Genomic DNA, 25,801 nt, shown 5'->3' with positions numbered 1-25,801 from the left:
TCTCTCCCTACTATACCTGCTATCCCACAGCCCCAGTCCCTTCCCAGAGGCTATTATCCCCCCACTGCTACTATAGGCACCATCTCTCCCTACTATACCTGCTGTCCCACTGCCCCAGTCCCTTCCCAGAGGCTATTATCTCACTGCTACTATAGGCACCATCTCTCCCTACTATACCTGCTATCCCACAGCCACAGCCCCTTCCCAGAGGCTATTATCCGAACTGCTACTATAGGCACCATCTCTCCCTACTATACCTGCTATCCCACAGCCCCAGTCCCTTCCCAGAGGCTATTATCCCACTGCTACTATAGGCACCATCTCTCCCTACTATACCTGCTATCTCACAGCCACAGTCCCTTCCCAGAGGCTATTATCCCACTGCTACTATAGGCACCATCTCTCCCTACTATACCTGCTATCCCACAGCCACAGTCCCTTCCCAGAGGCTATTATCCCACTGCTACTATAGGCACCATCTCTCCCTACTATACCTGCTATCCCACAGCCACAGTCCCTTCCCAGAGGCTATTATCCCCCCACTGCTACTATAGGCACCATCTCTCCCTACTATACCTGCTATCCCACAGCCCCAGTCCATTCCCAGAGGCTATTATCCCCCCCACTACTACTATAGGCACCATCTCTCCCTACTATACCTGCTATCCCACAGCCACAGTCCCTTCCCAGAGGCTATTATCCCACTGCTACTATAGGCACCATCTCTCCCTACTATACCTGCTATCCCACAGCCACAGTCCCTTCCCAGAGGCTAATTCTTAAAATTCCCCCATGTTCCATAGTCCATTATTAGTAGTACTACCTGTTTCAGATCCATGGGAATATGGTTGATGACATACGCTGTTGTCTTTTTCAAACAAAAGGCCTATAATCCTTGCCTTATTTTATAACAATTGTTGGGCAGTGCTCTTTTCACTCAAACTGTGTCATTGTTATGGAAATCCCATACAGTGAATGTTTATACAGCAATACTTACAAAAGCTCTGTTGTTGATGGTGCATTAAGCTGGTTACCCATGTGGCAATCATTTCACACACTTTGGTCCTTTCCAATCACAGCTGTCTGTAGGGGGCACAAGTAGGGGTAATAGCCCCAGGACCCACAGCAGCAGATATATGCAGGGCAGGTAGAAAATCTCTTTTACCTGTTATCATCCATCCAGTGCTGAAGGCTGCCATACAACAGAAATAATCTACTGAAACTGAAAGTATATGTATTTGATATTCTGTCTCCTGTGACCTACTCATGAGATTCCCACTGTGTAAAGCTAGCCATACATGTTCAGATATCAGTCATCTTCCGACCAACGTTCGGATATCAGTTGTACATTTAAATGCAATGATCTGAAACTAACATTCAGACTGAAATTGTAGGATAAAGCCGTAAAAATAACAAATTGTAGGATGTTCTGACACCAATCGTACCAAAGTGACATTGTAGGTCCCCCAAGGATATCATCAGATACACAATACATCTGCAGATTTTATCATTATCCTACCAAAATTTTCTAACCTGTCCAATCGACTAAATAACCAATTACCATGGTACGGAAATTACTGGGACAATAATTCCTGAGCCCACACACAGTCCGAAAATTGGTACGTGTATGGTTTCACTGATGCCAGAATGAAAAGTGATTAGGAATGGGTCTGAATACTGAATATAAAATTGGTTCTATCTTTAATTAGCTAAAAAAATTGATGCAGTAAAAATATCTACATGCAATCAAGATTATGTCTAATCCAGAGATAGGCTATCTTTGTTGGACTACGAGTTATAGTTCTACAGTCTCTGGGCTGCTAAATGTTGCCTGCTGCCCCTGCTCTATTCAGTAATGCCATGCAGAATGGGCTCTTCAGTTAAAAAGGATGATGTGGTTAGCATGCAGTCAGGGGCTTATGAGGATACTGTGAGTTGCATTTCACCAACAGCTGAAGAAAGAAGCTTCGGGGATGACCAGACTTTTCCATGCATAGGAACAAGTACAGCCCATCACTATACAGTTAAAGAGCAAGTAAAGCACTAAGTATTTATAATATTAATCGTAGAGCCCCTTAGCCATCAGTTGGTGCGCATGGGGGGGGTGGGGTTGGGGTTTCAGCAGACCCATTAAGGTGACCATACATGGGCTGACTATGTCACTATGCAACTAATCTAAACAGACATAGTGTATGAGGGACCATATGGCCACATTTCTACTGTTCTGATTGTTCTGGTTGACAGCCTGAACTATTGGAACAGCAGGAAGGGAAGCGGAGCTATGCCTCCTATTCACGTTCTCATCTGCAGATGTACCATACACCAGTAGATATGGTGCAGATCGAACTTTTAAACCTGCCGTATCCTTGAACTGACTGATATCCATAGTACAGATCCAGATCACGGATTGGTGGGCTGCTATACACTTACAGAATATTTATGAAATTGACGTTTCTTATGCTTTTATTAGAATATGTATAGTTACTTTAATACTAGGACCATATCCAGGCCAGTGCAGTCCTCACCCAGTGGGATTTCCCAGCCTGTCTAATCAATATTTAAACAAGCCACAATCAAATATCAGTTCCAAAGGCTATTGATTTGGTCCTTGATACAGACCCAAAGGCTGCCAGTTCAGCCGCCATCCAAAATCTCTTGTTCGGGCAACTTAAGTAATTCATCCAGAAACATTGGTGGCACAAAAACACTGCAGCTTACAGCATGTCTATATTTCATAACTAGCCATGTAGGGCATTACTTTGATTTGAGGTCAATTTTTAAAGGGGTAAAATGACAAATCTAATACACATTTGTCTACCGGGTTCTTCTGGGACTAGCATGGTCGCCCTCTTACATTGAAACAGGAGCATAGTGCACAGGGCTAAGGGGTACTGAAACATATGCTATCTGCTGGGCTTAGAGCAAAATGAAGTCACAAAAGACACTAAAATTGCCCATGCAGAACTGTTTAACTTGGCAGCTGTCCTTCAGACCATATTTATTATATTTTTTTAATAATCATTTATCATGTATCTATCTATCTATGATCTACATATCTCTCACTCTCATAATCTATCTATCCATCTATCTATCTATCATCTACATATCTCTCTCATAATCTATAGATCATATATCTATCTATCTATCTATCTATCATATATCTATCTATCTATCTATCTATCTATCTATCAATCATCTATCTATCTATCTATCTATCTATCATCTATCTATCTATCTATCTATCTATCTATCATCTATCTATCTATCTAATCTATCTATTTATCTATCTATCTATCTATCTATCTATCTATCATCTATCTAATTAATCTATCTATCTATCTATCTATCTATCTATCTATCTATCTATCTATCTATCTATCTATCTATCTATCCATCCATCCATCTATCTATATATCCATCTATCATCTATTTACACAAAGTCCTTTACACAGACTGCTAATGGTGAGAGCACAGCAGCCCTATGCATTAATACAATTAAAATAAATATATATTTTGATTTGTTTTACTTTGCCTTAAATAAGTAACAACTTATCCAGCTGGTGTTCTTAGTTTAAAGGTAACTGTACCCTGTCTTTAAGTTTTATTTTCTTATTTTGGGTGCCATAATTAAACATACAGGAAAGTATTACAGAATCCCAGGGCTGATCACCTTCGATTTAACCTGAGGGGAAAGTCCTGTGAGGCAGCGAATGAGTTAACGGGCATTAGCACTGCCTTTGTGAAGGATTTACTAACCTGCCCCCTTCTCTCCTCCTCCTCCTCCCCCTCAGTCCCCTCCCCCCTCTCTCTCTCTGTCTCTGTGTGTCTGTGCTGCAGCCTGTGGGCTCCCCTTGCAGCCTGTGTGAGCCCTCTGTTCCCAGCGCAGAGACTGACCGGGGCAGGGAAGGGAGTACGGGAGGACTGAGGACTGGGCCCAGCTGGCGACTGGAGGGGGAACAGCCATGAACACAACAGGTAAGCGGTGGGGTCGGCATGTCGCCCCTTTAAGACTGGGCACCTATAAAATACACATGTTGCATGGCAGCTCCACAATGAGCCCGGGGAGCAAATGAGTGAGTGAGATAAATAGCTGGCAGGGTGCTGTATGCAGTTGGGAATACACTGCCCGCAACTGAGTAGCTGTGTGCATCTGTTGTCATTAATGTGCACTGTGGCACTGTGTTTATGTGCATACTGCAGGGGCTAGCCTACCCTGTACTTTGTTGTACTACAACTCCCAGCAACCTCTGTTCATCTTTGGGTGACAGAGAACTAACATAAAGCCTGGGTAAATTTGCACTGCCACCCCCTCCCTTTACACTGCCACCCTTCTTACTGCTCAGGGTGCACCCCCTGGGGCCACAGAGGCTTTTAAACCCAAGGCCACCGCAGTGCTGCCCTGATGCAGTTGCACCCTGTGCCCCTCCAGTAGTTGCACCGCTGTGACAGAGGGTGCAGCCAACATTATTTTAAGGGCTACAGGTTGTATCCCCGTAGGGTACAGAGAATGTGTGTGCACACCCATACACATGCATGCTGTCTACAGTGAGAGCGTCTATGAGACTGCATTGAGTCTCTATTTGGGTGTCTGGTTGTATGATTATGTGAGTCCGCCCCCGTTCCATACAGTGGCACAGGGTACAGGAGTGTATATGGACATGTGTTACAGCAGCTGAATATGTGATCAATAGAACCCTAGGCCAGATCCTGGGGGTAGATTTGCAGCAGCGCTGCCTGGCTCTTGGAATGAGCCTTGGAGGGATACATGGGAAGGCTTGCACTGGAGAGAATATAATTTATGGAGGCAATTAAGGGAGGGCTGTGCTGTCAGCCTGACTGAATTTAAATTTGCCAGAACAGCCCATCTGTATTTTTTAAGGGTGTTTTCCTCTATTAGTGTGCGTGAGTCAGTATATTTAGGTTATTTGTGCTTGAGATCTGTAAATGGATACATAATGAAATAGAGATCCATGTTTACTAAGCTGAATGAAATATTAAATGGAATATCCATTTTGAGGTCCTGGTATTTGAGATCATGCTCTGACATGATAGGGGGATGAGTTTTTCCCTTGCGCTTATACTTCCTGTTGGTTTGGGTAAATGCAAAATGTTTCCCCCAGCAGGTTATGAAATAGCACACATTAGTTAGGTTTTATGTCATTCTTTGTGACCTGGTAGCGGAAAGTGTATTTGCAAATAATTATACTGTATTTTAGGCAGGGAAGATGGACAAGGCCCCCTCTGCTTGTCATTGGTTCAAAGGCTACTCATTGACAATAACCCTATCGAACCCATGGAGAGCGGAGAGAGCTGTTTTGTCTGCCACTTCTCTCTGGCAAAATGCCCCCTGTGCCATACTTTACCGCCTGGTTGTTGTTTTTACTACCTCTGTTTATTTGTAAAAGTAGGATTATATCGACATCTTTCGTTACTCAGTGCTAGTTTAATAGTCAGTAAAGTCTTTGTTGAACTACAGGTCGCCGGATAACTGAAGTCGTAGTCGGCTAAAGTGGAAGGCCTACCGCAGGCTAATGATTACTGCCCTGGCTCTGCTGCCAAAGAGTTTGAACCCTGTCATGAGTCCGTAAAGGGCATCAAACAAACCTGACCACCAGGACGTTGGCCTTCAGACAGGGGCATGTTGGGTAATGCTAGTTTGGCTACTTTACCTGTACTTTTCCATGTATTACATATTTATATTATTTGTTGATTTTTTTTTTTCTGCACCATCATAAAAATATATTGTTTGGTGTGCCTATCTGCAGCCGTGCTTCCCCGGTTAGCATAGCAGGCTTTCGGCCTCATGACAAGGACAAAAGGTGTACAATGGAAAATTCTTTCCTGTAACTTGTGTCCTTGACTATTTTCTCTGTGTCCCATAATGGGAAATAACCGAGTGGAAATACATACACATTACACGGGATAATTTCAGCATTTTGTAGCTGGACAAATGGTCCGAACTGCCCCATTCATTTACATAAATGTCAGTTGCCTGGGCCACACAGTGCTCTTTTGGGTCAGGTGATTGTCGCTCAGAACACAGTTGCATTTCCTAGCTTGAAACTGCAAGTTCTTCCCGGTTGTCAGGGTCAATGACCCCAGCAACCAAAACATAGGCAGACTAGGAGGCTTGTGATTTATTGCTGTTTTTATTTGTAAATGTTTATCTTTCTGTTCAGGCCCTTCTCCTGTTCCTTTCCTAATCTGACTTCTGAACTGCTGTCTGCCTGGTAATTAGGCCCTAATAACTGTAGCTGTTAAAATTCCAAGCGTGACAGCTGCACAAAAAAGTAGATTATATCAAAACCAGAAAAAAAATTAAGGCCAATTGCACAGCTAATAAGTACTCTTTCTATAAATAGTGTCAGGAAGGTAGAGCTGTTATTATGAAGTTCCTGCTAGTTGCAATGTGAAATTATTTTTCTGTACCCATATAACTGAAGTGCTGACATTAGGTCAAAAGCCCCCCAGGATTCAGGGAAGGTCACTTGCCATTCATAAGACTTTTCCCAAATAGTCTGCACCTGGCTCGCCAGGATCGGCCGTAAGAAGCAAATTCCCTTTAGGAAGTTTATCCCTGCAAAGTAATGTGGCCACTGAAAAGGAATGGTGGGGGGCTCAGACTTCTTCTTAATATTTTAATATTGTTTAAATGCAATTGCAATTCAAAGTATTTGTTTATTCCTTTCTGTTCTGTGTTCTGAATCTTGAAACAATGTAGCAGGTCATTTCTTCTCCAGGTCTTTAAAATCGGCTACATTGTTTCAGGGGTCAGACAGAGACTACTTTTAAACCACTTAAACGAGAATGTTGTTTCACGTATTTGAGAAAGTTGCTCAGGATTACATTTACTTCTAGTAAGCAATAAAAGTTTTTTTGGGGGAACAGTTGCCCATTAATAGTAGTGCAGGATGACATATTAACATTACATAGTAACATAGTAAGTTAAGTTGACAAAAGACACAGGTCCATCAAGATCAACGGTATTTTCCCATGATTTAGAACTGCACATTTTTGTGCAGCAATGGTCATAGACCCCCAACCATAAGCCTTGTGAGCTCCCATGTCAGTATATTAACTGAACCCACTGCTTGAATTACTAACTGGTTCAAATACACCAATACAGCAACCAGTTAGCAATTTATTTTCCTCCAACTTGCCGTGCGTGGACCAATAATATTCAATTGCTGGTACATCTATAGAGGCATGCTGATCCTGACCTATATACATTTACAATGGATATCAGTCCGTTTGGGTATCAGGCAGGTTTTAAAATTCCATCTGTCGATGCACATCATAGGCCAGTGCTTAGTGGATCGGCAGATTGTCCAGACTTTGCAAGTGCGAACCTGATCAGCCTAAGTATGGCCGTTTTTTTTTTTTTTAAAGCATATTAAGGCTGGCTGCTGATTGGTTGCCTCACTAGGGACAATTTTTTACACCTAGCCTAGTGATGTTCGGGTCCAGAAAAATTCAACCTGGCCCCGGACCCTAACCCGCAAAACCTTAACCCACACCTGTCCCTAACCCGCAAAATGTTGCCATTGTAGGATCCACACCCAACCCATACCCGCCCTTTTCCGCTCTGTACCTTCTGCGTAGGCCTTTGGTTCCAAGACAGGGAAATTTCAGGAGTAGAGGAAGATTGTTCTTCCCCTGTCCTAACCCGTCTGACCTAAGGGTAAATTTGCCGGTCCTGCGGGTTGCAGGTCAGCCTGCACATCACTAACCTAGGCTGTAAATTTAGATGGACTTGAGATGAACATCCAAAATAATAAATAAATTGGTCATAAAAAGGTTTTAAGGCCTTGGCAACTTTTCAATTGTTCTTCAATTTATATAGATTTTTTAATTCTTTGCCTTCATTTTCTGACTCCTTCCAGCTTAATGGGGATCACTGACTCTAGCAGAATAATATAAAATGTCTCAATAGCATGTTCTATATCGTTTATATATAATATATATATGTGAGCAACCCGTCAACCCTTCACCCCTCAGCAATCAAATTAGTGCTGTATTCATACCAGCATATAGTAAGAGCTTATCATAGGGGCCCTATTGACTGCTCACTTTCTGTATAATTCTTATGTGCATGATTACATCTAATTTGTATTCATTTGCATAAAAATTATCTTTGGTGCTCACTTTTTAAAAACTCTGATTATAGAGGTGGGTAGGTTCCAATAAGTCTTATTAAATAAATATTGTGTTGGGGGGTTTTTTTCCCCAGAGAATTCTCTGTGCACTGAGAGGGAATGTGGCTTATGTGCACTAAGAGGGAATGTGGCTTATGTGCACTGCTGACAAGTGTATTCAAGCATCATAAAAAAAAATTGAGCCTTTAGTTAAAGATAGGTGTGCCAGAGTACTAGAATCTCCTTGTAGGCCCCAGTCTGTTCGGCCAGGGGCAGTGGATTTGGCCTAATCCAAATCCTGCTGAAAAAGGCAGAATCTTGGCCGAATCACTAACCAAATTTGATGCATCCCTAGTCTATATGACGCGTATTACATTTAGCTCTATCTGCATCTAGTGGGCCCTCCATGTCAGGTTCTTTGGTGAATGATTCATTTGCCCCTTAAACCTGGGGAGTCTACCTATACGATTTTTAAAAGAAGAATACATGTTAGATTGTATTTGAGATGTTGTTGAATCTTCGCTTTTTTAATATGGCAACAATCTGCACAAATTGTTTGGTGTTCCATCTGTGTGGATTCGGACTGGGGTGTGAGAAGCCCACCACGGCTGTTACCCCAGGGGCCCCACAACCCCTTAGGGGCCGCCCTCACCCACCGCCAGCATCTTTCCTCCACCACCCTGTGTGCCTACCTTATACTGCTACACGATCGGGGGAACAAATGCATTGTGGATCAGGTTTGGATCGGCGGGGCCCAGCGGGTTTTTTTCCGAGTGTCCTGTCGGCCCAGGCCAACCATGCATCATTTCGCGTGTTGACTTCCAGAAATACTTAACCCAGTTTTTTTAATCTAAAGAGAGGAAATATATTGTGGCCGTGGCCCAGTTTTTAATGACACGTGCATAAAGCAGACATAAGGAAGTGTGTTTAGAATTACATTGCATGAAACCTAAAACTTCACATCCCAAAGGCAATCATGGAATTTTAATCCTTTTTACTTGCAAAGCTTTTTGCTGGTCCAGCAGTAATGTGACCATTCCGCTGCATGTGTATGCCACTGGCACTGGCTTTATGAAGAATAATAGGCAGCAAGGCAACGTTCCCTTTGGGAGTATGAGCTGTAGATGTAGAGTCAGTGCAGAGATATCGCACAGACCAGATGGAATATCAAGGTGAGTCAATAGAAGTCGGAATGGTCAGCTGCAAGGCAAACTGTACCGCAACCATAAGGTGCCTCCGGCAGATCTATTTTAATTATAGAACATGTAGGAAAAAGAATAATACACTAGATTTATCCCTTATATATGTGTGTACTGCGTCCAACCATGTAGGAATGATACAAAAGTGGAAATATGCAGCTTCTCATACTTCATGAAAGGCCTTGACACTATTACTGGAAAAATATCCTGTGGGTGCTTGTCCTTCTTACTTGGAACTACTTTCTTTCTTTGCGGAGGCCCCAAGGCACAAATCTCCCATCATTTATTTAATCTGCTGGGTTTTTGTGGTATTCTCTGTTGACTGTGCTTGAGGAGTTCTAATGTGAAAACACAAGCTTCTCATATATAACATTCTTTTATATGTTATTGTAAATATTTGCTTTATTTGTTTAAAACTTTAATTACCATGAAAAATGTGAGGATGCCTAGATAATAAAATGTATTGTTTTCTCCTGAAAGGAGCTATTTAAGATAGATTTGACTGGGAAGTAGGCCAGTGATGCACACATTGGGAAGTCCCTGACCCGCACCCACCTTCCTTTTCTTAACCCGTCCAAAACTGAGAAGGGACTTGACCACCTAGTCTTGACCCACCCCCCAATCCCACCAATGATGCAGTCAGGGATGGGTGACCAGCCTCAGTGCAAAATTATGACCCCGTCCAGATGTGAGTGTCCATTTTCAGTCCAAGCACACAGGTTTCAGGCACCCCCACCTCACTAAAGTTGGCTCTTATTGCAATTTTTTTCCCCTCTTTACCATATACTAAAATACATAGTCACAGTGTAGGAGGCCGTGGTTGGGGCAGGGTCCTCCTCACAAAAGAATGTGTCTGGGACCTGTTAAAATGAGCCCAGTGATTACAGATGGTGGCACTGTCTTTGATAATTGGATGGCCATGTTAATTTGGGAGCATACATAAAATGTATGTGTGCTACTTACTAATTTGTGCTGTTTTCCCATTTGTCAAGAGGAGGCGGATAGGGGTTCCAGATGAAAAGTGACCCATGTGCTGCTAACCTCATACTTAAAGCTTATCAACAAGCTTCTTTATAAACAGCAGATAAAAGTAGAGGAATGTGGTATTTCTTCATACATACATTACATGTCCAGTACCTTAAAGGTGGCCATACATGTACCAGAACTTATATGGTGGGCAGGTTGATCCCAGCCAATATCTTTGTACCATGAATATTGGTCAGCTTATCAGGTAGACATTTGAAAATGTCATCTGCCTGTGCACCTTGTTGGCCAGTTCATCAGCAGATGAGAAACACAAGCCGCAACTCTTCGTCTCTTCTAATCATTCGAACTGTCAGCCAAAATGAACAGCACAGTAGAAATGATATGTGTCCGTACAGCTCGCAGGACAGTTGGTTAGATACTGATATGTATGTAACCATTGTGTGGCTACTTTAACTGAGGAGCAGTGGCACAGTCCACTGGGGCTCCTACAGTCCTAGTCCAAGTTGCCCAGTAACCACCGAGCTCTGAAGGCCATTGCAAGGGAAAACAGGGACACAGAAGAGAGCGATTGACTGATTCTTAGATTGTATATACAGTCAGCAGGTACATTTCCCAGTAGTGCATACAATGCAGACAGCGCTTCCCACTCCCATTACTAAAAGATCACTTAGAATAATAATCTCTTGCTGACAGATAATGTTGAATAACATTAACAATATTGGCCTTTCATGGCTCTCTGCTCTTTAGGATATCCATATTGGAACCACCTCTGTTCAAGGGCTGTGAGACTTGACAGTTAGAATGTACCTGACAGTCAGAGCCAAGTGCAGATCACAGTGTGTGCATCAGGGAAAATCCCACCCCTTTTACACGCTACAGGCCAGGGCTTTTAAAACAACTGAATGCTTATGCCAGAAATCCAATAACTTAGACATTAACTTTTTATTAGGTTTTTACATACATTCACACATGAGTGCTATCCAGCCATTTTCATACAGTGTAAGCCACAATAGCATATGTTTGAGGCTGGCTGGGGGACAAAAATATCAGTTGGAGGGTGACATCTGGCCAGCAAGCCTCCAGTTATCCAGCCCTGACATACATATTTCCCTAATATTAGAGAAGAATTTAAATTACATTTAATCTGTTGCGAAACATTTACTATTAGCGTATGTACCAACAGATGCTTAAACATGCATTTCTTAATTGATCACATGCTGCTCTGTAGGGCCGTAGCCATGAGTTTGGATGCTAATTGAAATTATATAATTTTTTTTTAAAATACATTTAAATATTTTAATATATGTAGTATTTTTTGTTCAGCATTGTGGCAGCTTGAGAGTACGAGCCCTACAGGGCAGAAGGAAATCAGTTAACTGGTGTTGCCATTTGGTAGAACAATTTAAATGCCGGAATATGCTTAAATACTGGGGATACATTGCAAGTTAACTCCCTTTGTATTGTCGGGTTGGCTACGAAGACGACCACATTTAATTACATAATTTCAATGGTGTGCCAAAGTTTGTGCCCTGCCATAAACATATCCCTCCCTTGTTGCAGCATTGCTTTGCATTCTGTCCTAAATTCTTCTTTTAGACCAAGGATGGTCTATTTTTGTAGATAACAAGTTGTCTTATTCCAGACAGTGTCATTCCGTGGCTACTAAAGCAAATAAAGTGCTGTCTTGTATAAAAAAGGGCATTGACTCAAGGGATGAAAACATAATTTTGCCTCTTTATAGGTCTCTGGTAAGGCCTCACCTTGAGTATGCAGTGCGGTTTTGGGCTCCAGTCCTTAAGAAGGATATTAATGAGCTGGAGAGAGTGCAGAGACTGCAACTAAACTGGTAAAGGAGATGGAAGATTTAGGCTATGAGGTTAGACTGTCAAGGTTGGGGTTGTTTTCTCTGGAAAAAAGGTGCTGTGAGGGGACGTAATTACTCTGTACATTAGAGGGGGTTATAGACAGATAGGGGGTGTCAGCACACCAGAGGCCTGCTGTTTAGATTGGAGGAACAGAACTTTCATTTGAAGCAGCGTAGGTGGTTTTTCACAGTGAGGACAGTAAGGCTGGGGAATGCCCTTCCTAGTGATGTTGTGATGGCAGATTCTGCAAAGGGGCTTGGATGAGATCTTGAACAAGCATTGTATCCAAGGCTACTGGGATACTAAAATCTACAGTATGGTTTATGTATGTGAGCCTTTAGATAGGTCAGTATAGGTTTGCATGTGCTGGGTTCATTTGGAAGGGTTGAACTTGATGGACTTTGGTTTCAGCTGTTTCTAAAGTTCTGCAGCACTTGGATTGTAACTCTCAGTTGTGTTATTTTTGCTATATCCCCATAGAGTCTGAGGTTTCTTTCAGACACCTTCCCTAGGGAGAACAGCCTTCACTCTTGATATCTGGGGATGCTAGCTAATACTGGTAAAAAGTGGATGATGGCTTTTACTGAATTGCAGTGCTTTAGCTAAAATATCAGTATTTAATACTTAGCTCATTGTGAGAACTCAAATTAATATGGAAATATGTAGTACATATGCTCGTCTGGCTACCTTGGGATCTTAGCCACCCGCATGTTTAGCCAAATCTGGCTGATATAATTATTGGGCTTCCAGATCGTAGCACAAGTCTATGCAAGCCTGTCAGAAGCAGACTGGATCAACAGAACCTTCTGTATAGTCCTATTGATGCATATAGCCTGATGGAATTTGAAAACATGCCCAACAGATTTCTGCCCATCAGCTTGCCAATATGCACAGGCCAATAAGCTTCCAGCTGGTAACTTGGCCTATAAGTTTAACTGTTCATATGCTGCTTTCCATATATATTGAATAGTACTTTTTATTTTTTCTTGTGAGGATATATTCTGCCCTATGTAAGCCTATGCAGACTTCTTCCTGTGACATTATAATATATCATCATCATATTATTATTTTTCTGAGCAAGTAATGGGCTGCATGGTTTCAACATGGTTTCTTTTATTAAAAAAACCCAATACTGCTGAATCATCATAATAATAATAAAGTAGTTTGCCCCACACCCATTGATTGTGGCTGCGCTTGGGTTGTTCATTTTGCTTTTGACCAGACCTTTATTTCACGTGTGACTGCAGGTTTCACAAATGGACTGTCATTATAAGATTCGTAATATTGTTGAACTTGGCTCACCATAGCAGTCACTTTGGGCTCTCTGGGTTTGCTGCCTGTGTCCCTACTAAGACTATGAAAGACTTGGTTCCCTTATGGTGGATGGTATTGAGAGGAAAGTGTTAACATTCCCCTTCAGTAAACAAGAAAAAAAAAAAACATTGGAAATTAGATTTCTTTTATACCTCATAGAACTGTGTGGGAGAGATGCAATAATGGAATAATGGCGGGCGCATTTTTCCCTTCTTGGATTATTGACTGTATGAAGCACATTCTTTGTTTTTGAGGCGCAGTCTGAGCTTTTTCCCTCCATGTACAACACTGCGTGCCTCGGGCGAGTTCACAAAGAGTTCACACTTCTGATGGGTTTCACCACTTTATTTTCCAGTGAATAGGATCTTACTGTATCTTAAAGGTCTTGGGATTCTCGCTGTTGAAACAGCGTTTTTTTTCTGGCTTTACAGACATCCATGCGACTGTCTTCTATATGATAAAGTTGGGATGGGGGGGAGAGAAATCATTTTGTGGATCCCTGTCGCGCGATAACAAAATTCATCAGCCCAAGGCATTGTTGCTTCAATCTCCTCTATGCGATAAAAGCCCAGAACTAATTGCCGGAGCACGCTTTTCTGCATTGGGTTTTGTGTGTTATAGAATGTTTTTAACCCCTTTAGCGACTGCCGAACCCATAATTTGAGCTCAATGAAGTGATTAAAATGCATGAATTCGAACCTCCACTGAGCAGATCTGCATTGCCGCTACCAGGCTGCATTATAAGAAGGGGGGAACCGGAGAGAGAGCGAGAACACACAATGGCGGGTATTGTCGAAGGTTCCTTCACATATTAACTTAACATAAATCTCTGAAAGTCATGACTAGGGGACAGTTTTCACAATGCAGTGTGAAAAAGGAGAAAGTGCAAAAAGAAATTGAACTGTAAATGCATTTTTTTTTAACAAGCAGGTCTAAGGGTAGCACTTATTGGCAAGTGAGAGTCTATCATCTGCTCCTTGGTGTAAATGCAGCCTGCTAAATCCATAAGAGGATCATGTGTTTACCTGCTGACCTGGACTTTGCAAGCAAACGCCCAGTTCCAAGTTGTGTCAACCCTGACCCTCCCCAAGTGTGACTCTCTCAGGCATTAAAGATAAGTAGGAAGCCGTTCCAATAGATAAATATTATGTAACACTTATGGATCCGCTACCTTTTCACGCCTTTACAAAGCTACGTATGTGTAAAAATATGCTGTGTGTCATATTTCTGAGCAATATTGGCCTGGTGCTCCTATATTATTGAATTTTCTTCTAGATAGCACATTCATATATGCCATTATCAGCTGGCTTTGAGCTGTGAGGTAGAAGATTGCTTTCAAACAGCAAACCAGTAAATGCCAATGGCGGAACAACTGGGGTTGTAGGGGGGATGCTATTGCACCTGGACCCACTGTTGGGCTTATGAGCACACAAATCCGGCACTAAGATTGCATCTGGAGGGCGGCACGGCTGCACCCAGGCCCCGCAAGCTATAGTTATGTTACTGGTAAATGCTGTCTTCTGATTGCTTTTTGTAAGTTACTAGACCTAGAGCAAATCTCCTGATTTGGTTGCTGAGGGTGACCAGACATGAATTCTGCACCATTAATGAAGTTGAGTGTTGTAGTAGTTATGAAAGGTGTAGCACTGAACAGCATGCTGGCCCATTATTCTTTCTGTAGCGCTGACATATACCACAGCACTGATTACACAGCATTCAGTGGAGTTTGCAATCTAACGTCCTGATCACACACACATAATTCATAATTACAGAATTTTGCACTTATTCGTACACACAAAAGGTTGTTTGCACACCTTGTCCGAAAGACCGTTGCATAGGATTCCTTTATATGTAATGACTAGACTAGACACATTGTGAATGGATTCGATTGCATTATTAAAATGCCCTGTGTGAGCGGACCTATAACTCAGCGTACATTTTCATTGGCCTGTGGTTAGAACTGGACAACTTGGAGCTCAGAAACAAGGCCCCCTTGCAGTGTGTTCAGAGATGTTTGTCTGGCCTGCAGCCACGGCGGAACATTATCGAGCATATTTGAAGATTCTGGGCAGGTACTGATGTGAGGTGCTATGTGAATAATATCTAATAATAGTAACCTTCCAGACAAAGCATCTCTATGCAGCTCTGGTTATTATAGTTCTAATACAATAATACAATTGTTAGTAACCTGGATTTACAATCAAATAGAAATGAATAGTGTCTAGTGTAACATTTTGTTTCAGCAAATGCAGAAAGATCAATCGACCCACCGCATCTGCCAGCTACTCTGAGATTTATTACTTCTATCTATCCTAATTTGAATGCCTGTGGCACTGAACAAGGGGAAGCTGCCATTCTCACAATACAGTATGCATAGTTGAATTCCAGACCTTAGTTGGAATGTATGTACATATGGAAGTGCCATAAAACAGACGACGGAGTTTCCCCGTGCCTCGGTAGACTCCATAATCTGGGGAAGCATATCTCCAATAATGGCATTCTTTTTACAAATAAAGAATTACATTTTGTTGCGTGAGCTGCTTATGGCTTTAAATGGATTAATCCTTTCTGTGATGCTATGCAAAACATCTTTTAAATGAGTAGAAATGCAGCTGGGTTTTATATTAGGCCCCTTTTTGTTTCCTTTTCATGCAGCTGCGTCTTTCAGAAATCTGTCAAAGATCTGAGTGACTCAGTATTTCTGTTGTTTGCACCACTGCAGGCTGCACAAGAGGCATAAGAACAATATCAGACAGAGCACCAAATAGGCCTCAGATCTTCTTTGGAGACTGGCCAGACCAAGCTTGTCAGTCTGAAAGTGACTGTGCCATTGAGGCATCATTAGACATCTCTGAGCCCTTTCCTGTGAACACTTCTACCTGTCCCTGGCTACCCTGATGCTCTTTGTGTATACTGTTGGCCTAACAAGGCTAAATCAACTGACCTGGGTAACAGAATAACTTCTGTGGGTTTTTCTTAGCTGTCCAACACATTGGCAGTCACTAAAATTGTGCCAGTGCTTTTGTCTGCTATACTCTTCCAGTGCTGTCCAACTGGCGGCCTTCGACCCCCCTCTTTGTGGCCCCCCACCTGTCTGGCTGCTTTGATGGCTTACCTTTGTGTAAGATTTAAATGGTATCAGTTCTGGCCCCCTGCATGGTTAACACCTCAGATTCAGGCTGTAACCCTCTGTATTGTTTAAAAATGCAATCCCCTGTGTTGTTCACACCTTTTAATCTCTGCATTATTCACCCAACATGGGTGCGGTTTCAAGTGGGTGTGGTTTTAAAAAGGGGAGTGGTCAAAACTAGCTTCCATTATCGGCCCTCCACCACGGAGGCTGGAAAAATTCCGGCCCTCTGTACCACAGAAGTTTGACAGCACTGGTCTATCCCATGTTCAGCGGCACAATATTTTCCCAGTATCCACATCTTCCTTACCTCCTGTTGACTTGTATGTGCCAGAATTTGGTGGACAACGTCAACCCATAATGTTGTCACTGTAGACATCCACCAGGCTATAGGATGGGTAGTACTCTATATCAGTACCATGGCTGTTCTTCTTTACCCTAGGCCACTGTGGGTGTTTCAGCTGGATCTCCTGAGCATAGCAACTATCAGAAACCCAATCTGTAGTCTAGTGCTTTGTACAGGTGGAGCACTCATGACTTATAGAAGACTCTAAATAGCATCTGCACCCATTTGGGGGTTAGAAAGTCTCTTCTAATTGATGCAGATGGGAGGGAGCAGTTGAGTGCAAAAACATGGGAGAACATAGTAAATGCATCTAAAAATATATAGTGATGGGTAGTGTGGAACTATGAATGGGAGAAGCATTTGAATGACGTCAGCTGTAAAGTTGTGGAATTCTCTCCCTCATACTGGCTGATAGATTAGATAGCTTCAACAAGGGGTCGAATGTCTTTTTAGCAAGTGAGGGATTACAGGGCTACTGAAAACTCCTTATAGTACAAAGTTGATCCAGAGTTTGGTCTGATTGCCATCTTTGAGTCAGGAAGGCTTTTTTTAGCCTCTGAGTCAAATTGGAGAGGGTTCAGGTGGTTATTTTGCCTTCCTCTGGAGTAAAGGTCCCCATACACCTTCAGATCCGCTCGCTTGGCGATGTTGGGATCTTCTCCCGATATCCCCCACCTATGGGCCTCAGGGCCAAATGATCAAAATTATAACGACGGGTATCGGCAAAGTCGGTTCGGGGAACGCATCAACAAGCCGATGCGGTCCCCCGTCCGACTAGATTTTTTTAACCTGCCCATTCGATATCTGCCCTCTGTATGGGGACCTTTATTTGGCCCTGCCTTTTTAGTGGGACCTTGGTGGAAGCCTTATCCACTATCACATTTAAAAACGTGTTCACTTCTGTAGTTGTCCTTTACTAGAATTTTATAATATTGTGTCAATGTAAAAATAATCTAAAGAATGCTTGTTTTGAAATGTTTGTGTTTGTTTGTTTCAAATACACAGAATATAATATAAACAGAAGATTGCCATATATCAGTAAAAAACTCAAGTGAGAAAAATTATAAAATGGAAATTACATATAAATGAACTTCATGCAGGTGCTTAAATATTTCCACAGCAGTTTACCAAACCTAGAAGAGAACAACCATGCAATATTAATTGCTATGTGGGCCAGGTGTTTTTAAAGACGCAAGCTGGTGGGGAAACAACCTATACGGCTGTGACCTGGTTCTGTCTAAATTGTAAATTGGGTTATGTGCCAATATAGCTCTGCTTCTCTGGTTGCGGAAGGAAAAGTTGCCCCAGGAGGCCAATTAGTGGTGTCACCTCTCCCGTCTCCACCATGTCTGCAGGAAAGGCTTCCCATGTGAATAAGAAGAAGCATTCGTGCCTGTCTGACAAATAGATATGGGCATTACGAATACACAGTACAGGGAAGAGTCAATGATGGACTGATGGGTTTGTGTCATTTGTATTCAATTTTTTTGCATATTTTTTTTTTTTAGTTCTACAAAGTGTTGTTAAGTGAAATGACAACCATGGCTTTCCCACTGAAATAGATGCTTTAAGAGAGGATTGATGTGCATTAGCAGTTCTATGTGTTTGGATTTTTTCAAGATTTATAGGGACTAAAGAACAGGATTAGGGCGCAGTCCTTAGCTATGGTTGTGGAATAAAAATAGTAACAAGTAGAGCTGCAGGGCAGCAGTAAGGGTGCTCTGGCAATGGATGTTATTGATGTGCTTCCCTTGGCATCTCTGCTGCATAAAGGACCAGTTTTAGAAATGCTTTGGGGTGGCCTGGAGTCAGTTTGCCTGCTTGAATAGCTGGGGAGCACCTGTCTAGATGCGAGGCGTGTAGAAGGATTTGGCTGCTCTCCTGTGGAAATGTGACCTAGTTTGGAATATTCTCCCTGCTTGTCACCAGGCAGGTTTGATTCATGCAGAGAACTGGCACTGGGAAACGCACACTAGAAGGATTGTTACGAGAGGCAGAATGCAAATAAAGTTGAATTAACCAGGGTTTAGTAATGTGAGTAAGGTTATCTGTGTGCCCTATTTGCTTTGTATCTGGGGCAGGGGGAAGGGAGTTTGCACTAATTTGCCAGATGGGCTTTCACCCGGTGTCCTTAGAATAACCGAAGAGTCTGGATTAGGCATTTTCTTATATTCACCATCTTGCTGCAGCTGTACTTGGCATGGTACGTGAGAGAGATGTGAACTTGCCTTGTCTGCTTGACATTGAAGCATATGGATGACAGTGTATGCATGCTGCTGTGCTTTCTGCACATACCCTGTAACTATAAGGTCAGTGGTAAAAGGAAAGGAGATCTATTTGGTTCCCTGCAGAATTCCTTTGATGCACTATAATTTAATTACATGGCTGTTCTGCATTCACCATTGTATCACTAAAAGCTTGTACTGATGTTTCTCTTGCAGCTTGTAATGTTCAGAAGACACATCACGCAGAATCACAATCCTAATTGCGAAAAGCATGCTTCACAGTCATTTAAATCTAAGGCATCCCCCTCCAGTGGCTTTAACATCTCCTCACGCTGGCAAGAACCATCATCAGCCAGCTCCTTGCTCCCGTTTCATCCTAGAATTGGACTTTGGATGGACGTGCCATGGTGACATGAACAGGCTGAGTCAGGGGAACTTGTAAGCAAAGCTCGTGGGCACGCATTTGTGAGCTTGTGCCATTCCTCTTGGGACGGTAGCAAGACCATGAGCTTGTCCCTGAAGACACGCAGGTTTGGGAGGCCAGTAAGACCACAACTGGTGCTTTTGCTTCTGTTTGCCCTCTGCCTTCTAAGTGTCTTCATCTCTGCCTATTACCTGTATGGCTGGAAAAGGGGATTGGAGCCCTCAGGAAGTGAGGCCCAATCTCCAGACTGTGATGAACCCAAGATAAGCCCATCCCGTTTGCTTCCAATGAAGCCTTTGAAGCCAGTGGACTCCTCTCGCACAGATCCTTTAGTACTTGTCTTTGTGGAGAGCCTGTACTCCCAACTTGGGCAGGAGATAGTCGCCATCTTGGAGTCGAGTCGATTTAAATATCGTACTGAGATTGCTCCAGGTAAAGGGGATATGCCTACCCTGACCGACAAAGACCGGGGACGTTTTGCACTAATCGTGTACGAAAACATCTTGAAGTATGTAAACTTGGACGCCTGGAACCGTGAATTGCTTGACAAGTACTGTGTGGAGTATGGAGTTGGGATTATTGGCTTTTTCAAGGTAAGCTTTGAATTAAGATAAAAGTAGACCAATACGTTTATATTGATGCCACACACTAAGCACAGTCACACATAGGTCAATGTTAATATTAGAATCCCTTATTACAAAGTCTGTGTATTATATAAGCACTAGCCACAATTTTTTTGCACCTTTATTGCACTGTATTTGGCCACCATAAGATGTTCTAGCAAAGTTCTTCTTAAATTAGAATACTATGACTTTCAAGAATAATAATACAGTTACATGGAAAAAGAGTGAACATCTGTCTCCGCTTATTAATATAAGATAGAGGTAGTACCACAGACTCCAGTGTATCAGAGCTCCCAGTGGATAAATTAGCGCGAGATATGGCAACTTTCTTTGGGTTTACCAAGCCATAACCTTTGAATGAGGCAATGCTCAGACAACAGAATACCCTTGTTTTGTACAGTGAGACAATCCTTTTAATCATTCAGTACAGTGTCCCTTTTGAGAGCATGTAGCAACCTGAAAGCAGAGGTTGAAGCAATAGCATAAAGTCGCAGCATAGGATGTAGCAGCAGGGACGCAAATTGAAAATTCTTAAAGGGCAGACAAAAGGAGGTCTCAAGCGGCAGTAGTCTGAAGAGTAAGATTTATTAGGTTTCCCCCATCTTTCTGGTCTCTGCTGTGACACCAAGACAGAAAGTATTTTAGGCCAATTGAGTGGCATTAATCCTCTCACAAAGTTGTAAATGGGGCATTGTTCTCAGAACAGGGGACTGACTGGAGAGCCCATTCAGCTGACATATCTCTATTCAGTACATTCCGTCTTCCCTTCCCTAATCCACACAGCAGTTTGGGAGAGGTCCCCGCATTGCTCTGCATTGTGTTGCCCATGCCCAGATTTGCCATTTCAAACTTACAAAGCAATACGTTGAAAACCGTAAATCTTCCCACCAATTCCTTACAGGCTGGTATTTAAAACATAACATTTGCATGTTTTCAGTCATTTGTTTTGTAGCCACTAAGAATAATTACTATTATATTGTTCTTCTGTCCGCTTTATTGTTTTTACATAATTCTGGAACTTAAAATGGATCCTTATCTTATGAAAACTGTGTGGTGGCCTATATTGATGTGACTGGATGCTTGCACAGTGAGCAGAGTTCAGATCAGTGCTTAGTGGCCTTTCTGGTACTTGGCTAACAAGGCAGGCTGGGTTACTGGCATCTTACTAGTGACAAGTTAGCCCAGCAGGAAATTTGCTGGCAGCCACATTTATAAGTTATTGTCTCAATTTACTCTCCATCTCTCTCACTCCATAGGGGGCAAGCTATCACAGTTTAATATCCGTGGGAAAGCTGTTTGACCCAGGCCTTAAGGTCTCTTCTAACTGTAGTGCTACAAACAATGGAAACTGTAAGGGCATTTATTGTAGAGCCACAAAAGCAAAATAAGTGCTTCGCTCTTCTATCATGTTTTCTTCCCCGGTTGCAGCTCTATATATAGATTGAGAGATTTGTGTGGATTTGTACAGCAAATGCTCAGTGGATGCCAATGAAGTGAAACGTTTCTGCGCGGATCAAAGCATAGTTACAATTGTTGCATGCCGGACCGCAACACACTGCCCTACAATAGCTTCGGGGCTCATACTGTTCTGTACTGATTTCTGCATTGACAGCCTGTGTATGGGACCAACATTCCAAACTTTCCTGATTGATTTGGGGCATTTTGATAATCTAACAACATTAATGTTACAGCCCAAACGTTACATGATGTAGGTTACCAAACAGAACCACAAACAGCTCTTTCAGTCTATGTACAAGAGTGGTATAGCTATAGGTTAACTTTTAGTATTTTATAGAATGGTGTGTTTTTGAATTATTTGCCTTCCACTTTTTCATACTTGTCATGCGTCCTCTCTTTATAGTTGGCAAACGTGTTTTATTTTTATAGCAGCAAAACTTAAGAAACAATTACTGTTAGATCAAAACGTTTCCAAAATCAAAACATCTCCATCTACAATATACAGACAGGGCTCAATGCACAAAGCACAATGCTTTGAAATCTCACACCCTCCAGTGCACACTTGTGGCCCGTTTAGGCTTGTTGTGACAATGCACAGGCTACAGATGGAATTACTGGGGCAATTTGAGCAGCAAGGGCAGTGTGACTTTCCTGATCTGCTCCGGTCCCTCCAGTTTTGTGTGGGCACTAACGCACGTTATTGACACATAGTGTTGCATTTCTACACTGAAATCTGCCCTGTGTGTGTGATTTTCGGCTGGTTGAGAAACCACTGGTTTTAAAGTGGACCTGTCACCCAGACATAAAAAGCTGTTTAATAAAAGTCCTTTTCAATTTAAACATCAAACTCAAAATCATTTTTTCATTACCACATTCATACCCATTATAAAAGCATTTAAAAATCCTAGCTGTCAATCATATATTGTCTGCCCCGCCTCTATGCCTTAGGCATAGAGGTGGGGCAGACAGTTACTTTCACTTTCAATTCAGAACTTCTTAGATGTCACTGCCCTCCTCACTTTCCCCCTCCCTCCTCACCTCTAATTGTGTAACCAGTGCATGGACATGGGCATCAGGTCCCCCCCATACTGGCACAGAAACAAGATTTTGGCAGGATGCAATGCCTGCTTTGATAACAGTGCCCACAAAATGGCCCCTGCCTGCTTACTGCAATTGTGAATTCCAAGGCTGAAGAAAATACGATTCAAATAATTTATATAGTGTAAGTAAAGTTTATTTTTCTTGACAAACACAATAGAAAACAATTTGGAATTATTTCTTAAGGTGACGGGTCCCCTTTAGGGCTCTGGTACACGGGGAGATTAGTCGCCCGCGGCAAAACTCCCTGCTCGCGGGCGACTAATCTCCCCGAGTTGCCTTCCCTCTGCCATCCCACCGGCGAACATGTAAGTCGCCGGCGGGATGGCAGACGCGGCGGCGCGATTTCGCGCAAATCGCCGAAAAAGACTCGCGAGGCTTTTTCGGCGATTTCCCGAAATCGCCTCGCCGCGTCTGCCATCCCGCCGGCGACTTACATGTTCGCCGGTGGGATGGCAGAGGGAAGGCAACTCGGGGAGATTAGTCGCCCGCGAGCAGGGAGTTTTGCCGCGGGCGACTAATCTCCCCGTGTACCAGAGCCCTTAAGGGAAAACTGTGATTTTCAGAAGAAAGCACTGGTTTAGGGTGAAGACACACTGAGCTACTAGTAACAGCTTACTTGTTCATGGCTACTAAACTCCAGAAAATCCCCTGCCATAGACAATACTGAGAATTGCCTCTGCTAAAACATACGTAGAGACAGTTATCAGTAAATGATCTGCATTGACTATTTTAGTAGCCACGACAAGTAGCTGCTACTAGTAGCTCTGTGTGTCTTTGCCCTTAGAGGGAAATAAAATTTAACCTTTACAGATAAGTTATCCAGTTATTACTTTGTTAGCTGCATGGGAGGGGCAGGTAAGCCCATTAAAGACAAGCACTTGGGAGCATTTGGGTGGGACAGAGGGAAGGCTAGTGAATATCGTAACATTCTGACAGTGCCTTAGGATGAAGAATTACTGAGCTTACTGGTAGCAGCTACTTTTTTGCAGCTACTAAACTCCAGAAAATACCTTGCCATATAATTGCCTCTGCTAAAACACACATAGAGACCGTTGTCCATTTTAGTAGCTATGACAAGTAGCTGATACTAGTAGCTCCGTGTGTCCAAGGTGTGCCATACATGTAGCAATTACGATTTTTACTGTGTCGCAGGAAAGATCATTCATTTCCACCACTGATGTTCAGGGCTGAATCATCCGATATGGAAGTAGAAACAATAGGAATTCTACCTCCACCTGCTGCTTCCATCTTTTATCCTGCCCAATCGACGAGATTACCGATATTTGCAGCCTTTGTGATATCGGACGTTTCGTTGATGCGCCATACATGCACAAAATATCGTATGAAACAAGGTTTCATGTGATAATATCGGTGCGTGTTTGGCCAACTTAAGATCTACTTGGGAGATTGCAGTGAGGGGTGGGGTTATTACTTATTAATGTATATTTGCACCTCTCCCATAAGGCTGATGGCATATAAGGAAAATTTTGTCTAGGGGATAACAGCAGCAATCAAAACCCTCTTGTCCCCAGAAGCTGTTCCCCATTAATTTAAATAGTAACACTTTGCTGTGACAGATGTTTCCCTGCAAGGTGCTCATTGCTCAGAAACATAGAAAGTAGCTGCTGGCAGGCAAGGAAGTTCTGATCAGCTCTTAAGAGAGCTGTGATAATCAAACCCCCTCCCATGAGCCATCAGCCTAAGGGTAATTGTTTACAAACTGAATATCTTTCCTCAGAGTGACAATTTTGTTTTTCCCTCTCTTGTTAACTATAGCTTATTGGTTTAGTAAACACCAAAGTGCTTTTGAACAGAGGGTCCTTTATAAAGCCTTTACATGTCACGTAACTTAGAATCCATGGTGCTGACCCGAGTCAAGGTTTCCTTTTACTGGCAACATGCAATGAGGCAAGACCAACAGGGCACAACATGCAAACAGTTAAAATCAGCAATATTTATTACTTCAATTGACTGAAAGCGGCAGGTGATTATAGCCTGGAGGTCTGGGTCATCCATTTGCCCCCCATCCTGACTGTGCTGGCAGGAGATGTGACAGCTGGCTCAGTCCACTGTGCAGCTTGCTTCTCTATAATACTAGTATTGCAGTTGCCCCTAAAAATTTTCCTTTCTGGACTTTGTGGCCATCCCAGAAGTTTGGGCTTGTCAACCATCAGAAATTTGCCCTGCCCTCAAGCACATGATCACTCTCCTTCAAGTTGTGTAAGGAATTGACACCGGTTAGTAAGCTGGGAACTGGTGGGAGGCAGGAAGTAAAGATTAGCAATGTCAGGGTTTATATTGGCATAATGACCTGTTTCTTGACCATTTTCATAAAAATAAGTATTAAGGGGGATCTTATGGGTTCATATGATTCACAGTGCATACACACAAGCCAAGGGCATGCATATATGTTAGAGCACATCAGCTCCCACACTTCTTCCTGTCGCAGTTACATCATTTCCGGTCAGCTGATCTCTGAGGGAGCACACAGACCATCACAAAATGGTGGCTCAAGTTAAAAGATGTAAAAGGGCAAAATTAACTGATATACACTATCATATAATCTTAATAAATTGTAATACATTGTAATATACCTGTTGGTTAAGTATTAATTCTGGGGGTATAGTTTCCCTTTAATATATAAAAAGCTGAAAGCTCATGGCAAGTTTTTATTGTAGCTTTGTGCCGGGAAAGTGCAGCGCTTGCCTATGTAACTCTATACGTGCAGCTGTGTTTATCTACTTTTCCAAAATACATGGACATGATGTCATATAGCTGCCCTGTGCCCCCTCCATGGATTATTTCCACCTGACACAAATTAGCCCCCCCAGTTAGGAGGGACATTAGCGGCATAGCCAGGCTTCATTTGCTGTCATCACATTAGGCAGCTCCTCACTATTGGCCAGTTAGATGACTATTACCATGGTTCCTTTAAAACCATGCAGTGTATCATCTGGCAAGGAGTTTAGTGGTCTCAGTGCTTAACTTGGAAAA

The 25,801-nt window shown here is 42.6% G+C and overlaps 1 protein-coding gene across 2 annotated transcripts in view; it reads left to right on the top strand.

Annotated features, from left to right (window-relative positions):
• The first annotated feature begins 3,774 nt into the window (after nucleotides 1-3,774).
• ndst1 (N-deacetylase/N-sulfotransferase (heparan glucosaminyl) 1) overlaps nucleotides 3,775-25,801 on the top strand; it is a 54,670-nt gene continuing 32,643 nt past the window's right edge. The window contains exons 1-3 of one of the 2 annotated variants that reach the window (XM_012958919.3): nucleotides 3,775-3,975; nucleotides 5,477-5,645; nucleotides 19,418-20,218. In XM_012958919.3, coding sequence (XP_012814373.1) covers nucleotides 19,706-20,218 — 513 coding nt within the window. In that variant the 5' untranslated portion in view covers nucleotides 3,775-3,975; nucleotides 5,477-5,645; nucleotides 19,418-19,705. 2 annotated transcript variants of the gene reach the window in all.

This window comes from Xenopus tropicalis, chromosome 3 (genome assembly GCF_000004195.4).
Source record: "Xenopus tropicalis strain Nigerian chromosome 3, UCB_Xtro_10.0, whole genome shotgun sequence".
Classification (NCBI taxonomy): Eukaryota; Metazoa; Chordata; class Amphibia; order Anura; family Pipidae; genus Xenopus; species Xenopus tropicalis.
This window is presented reverse-complemented; position numbering and strand designations above follow the sequence as displayed.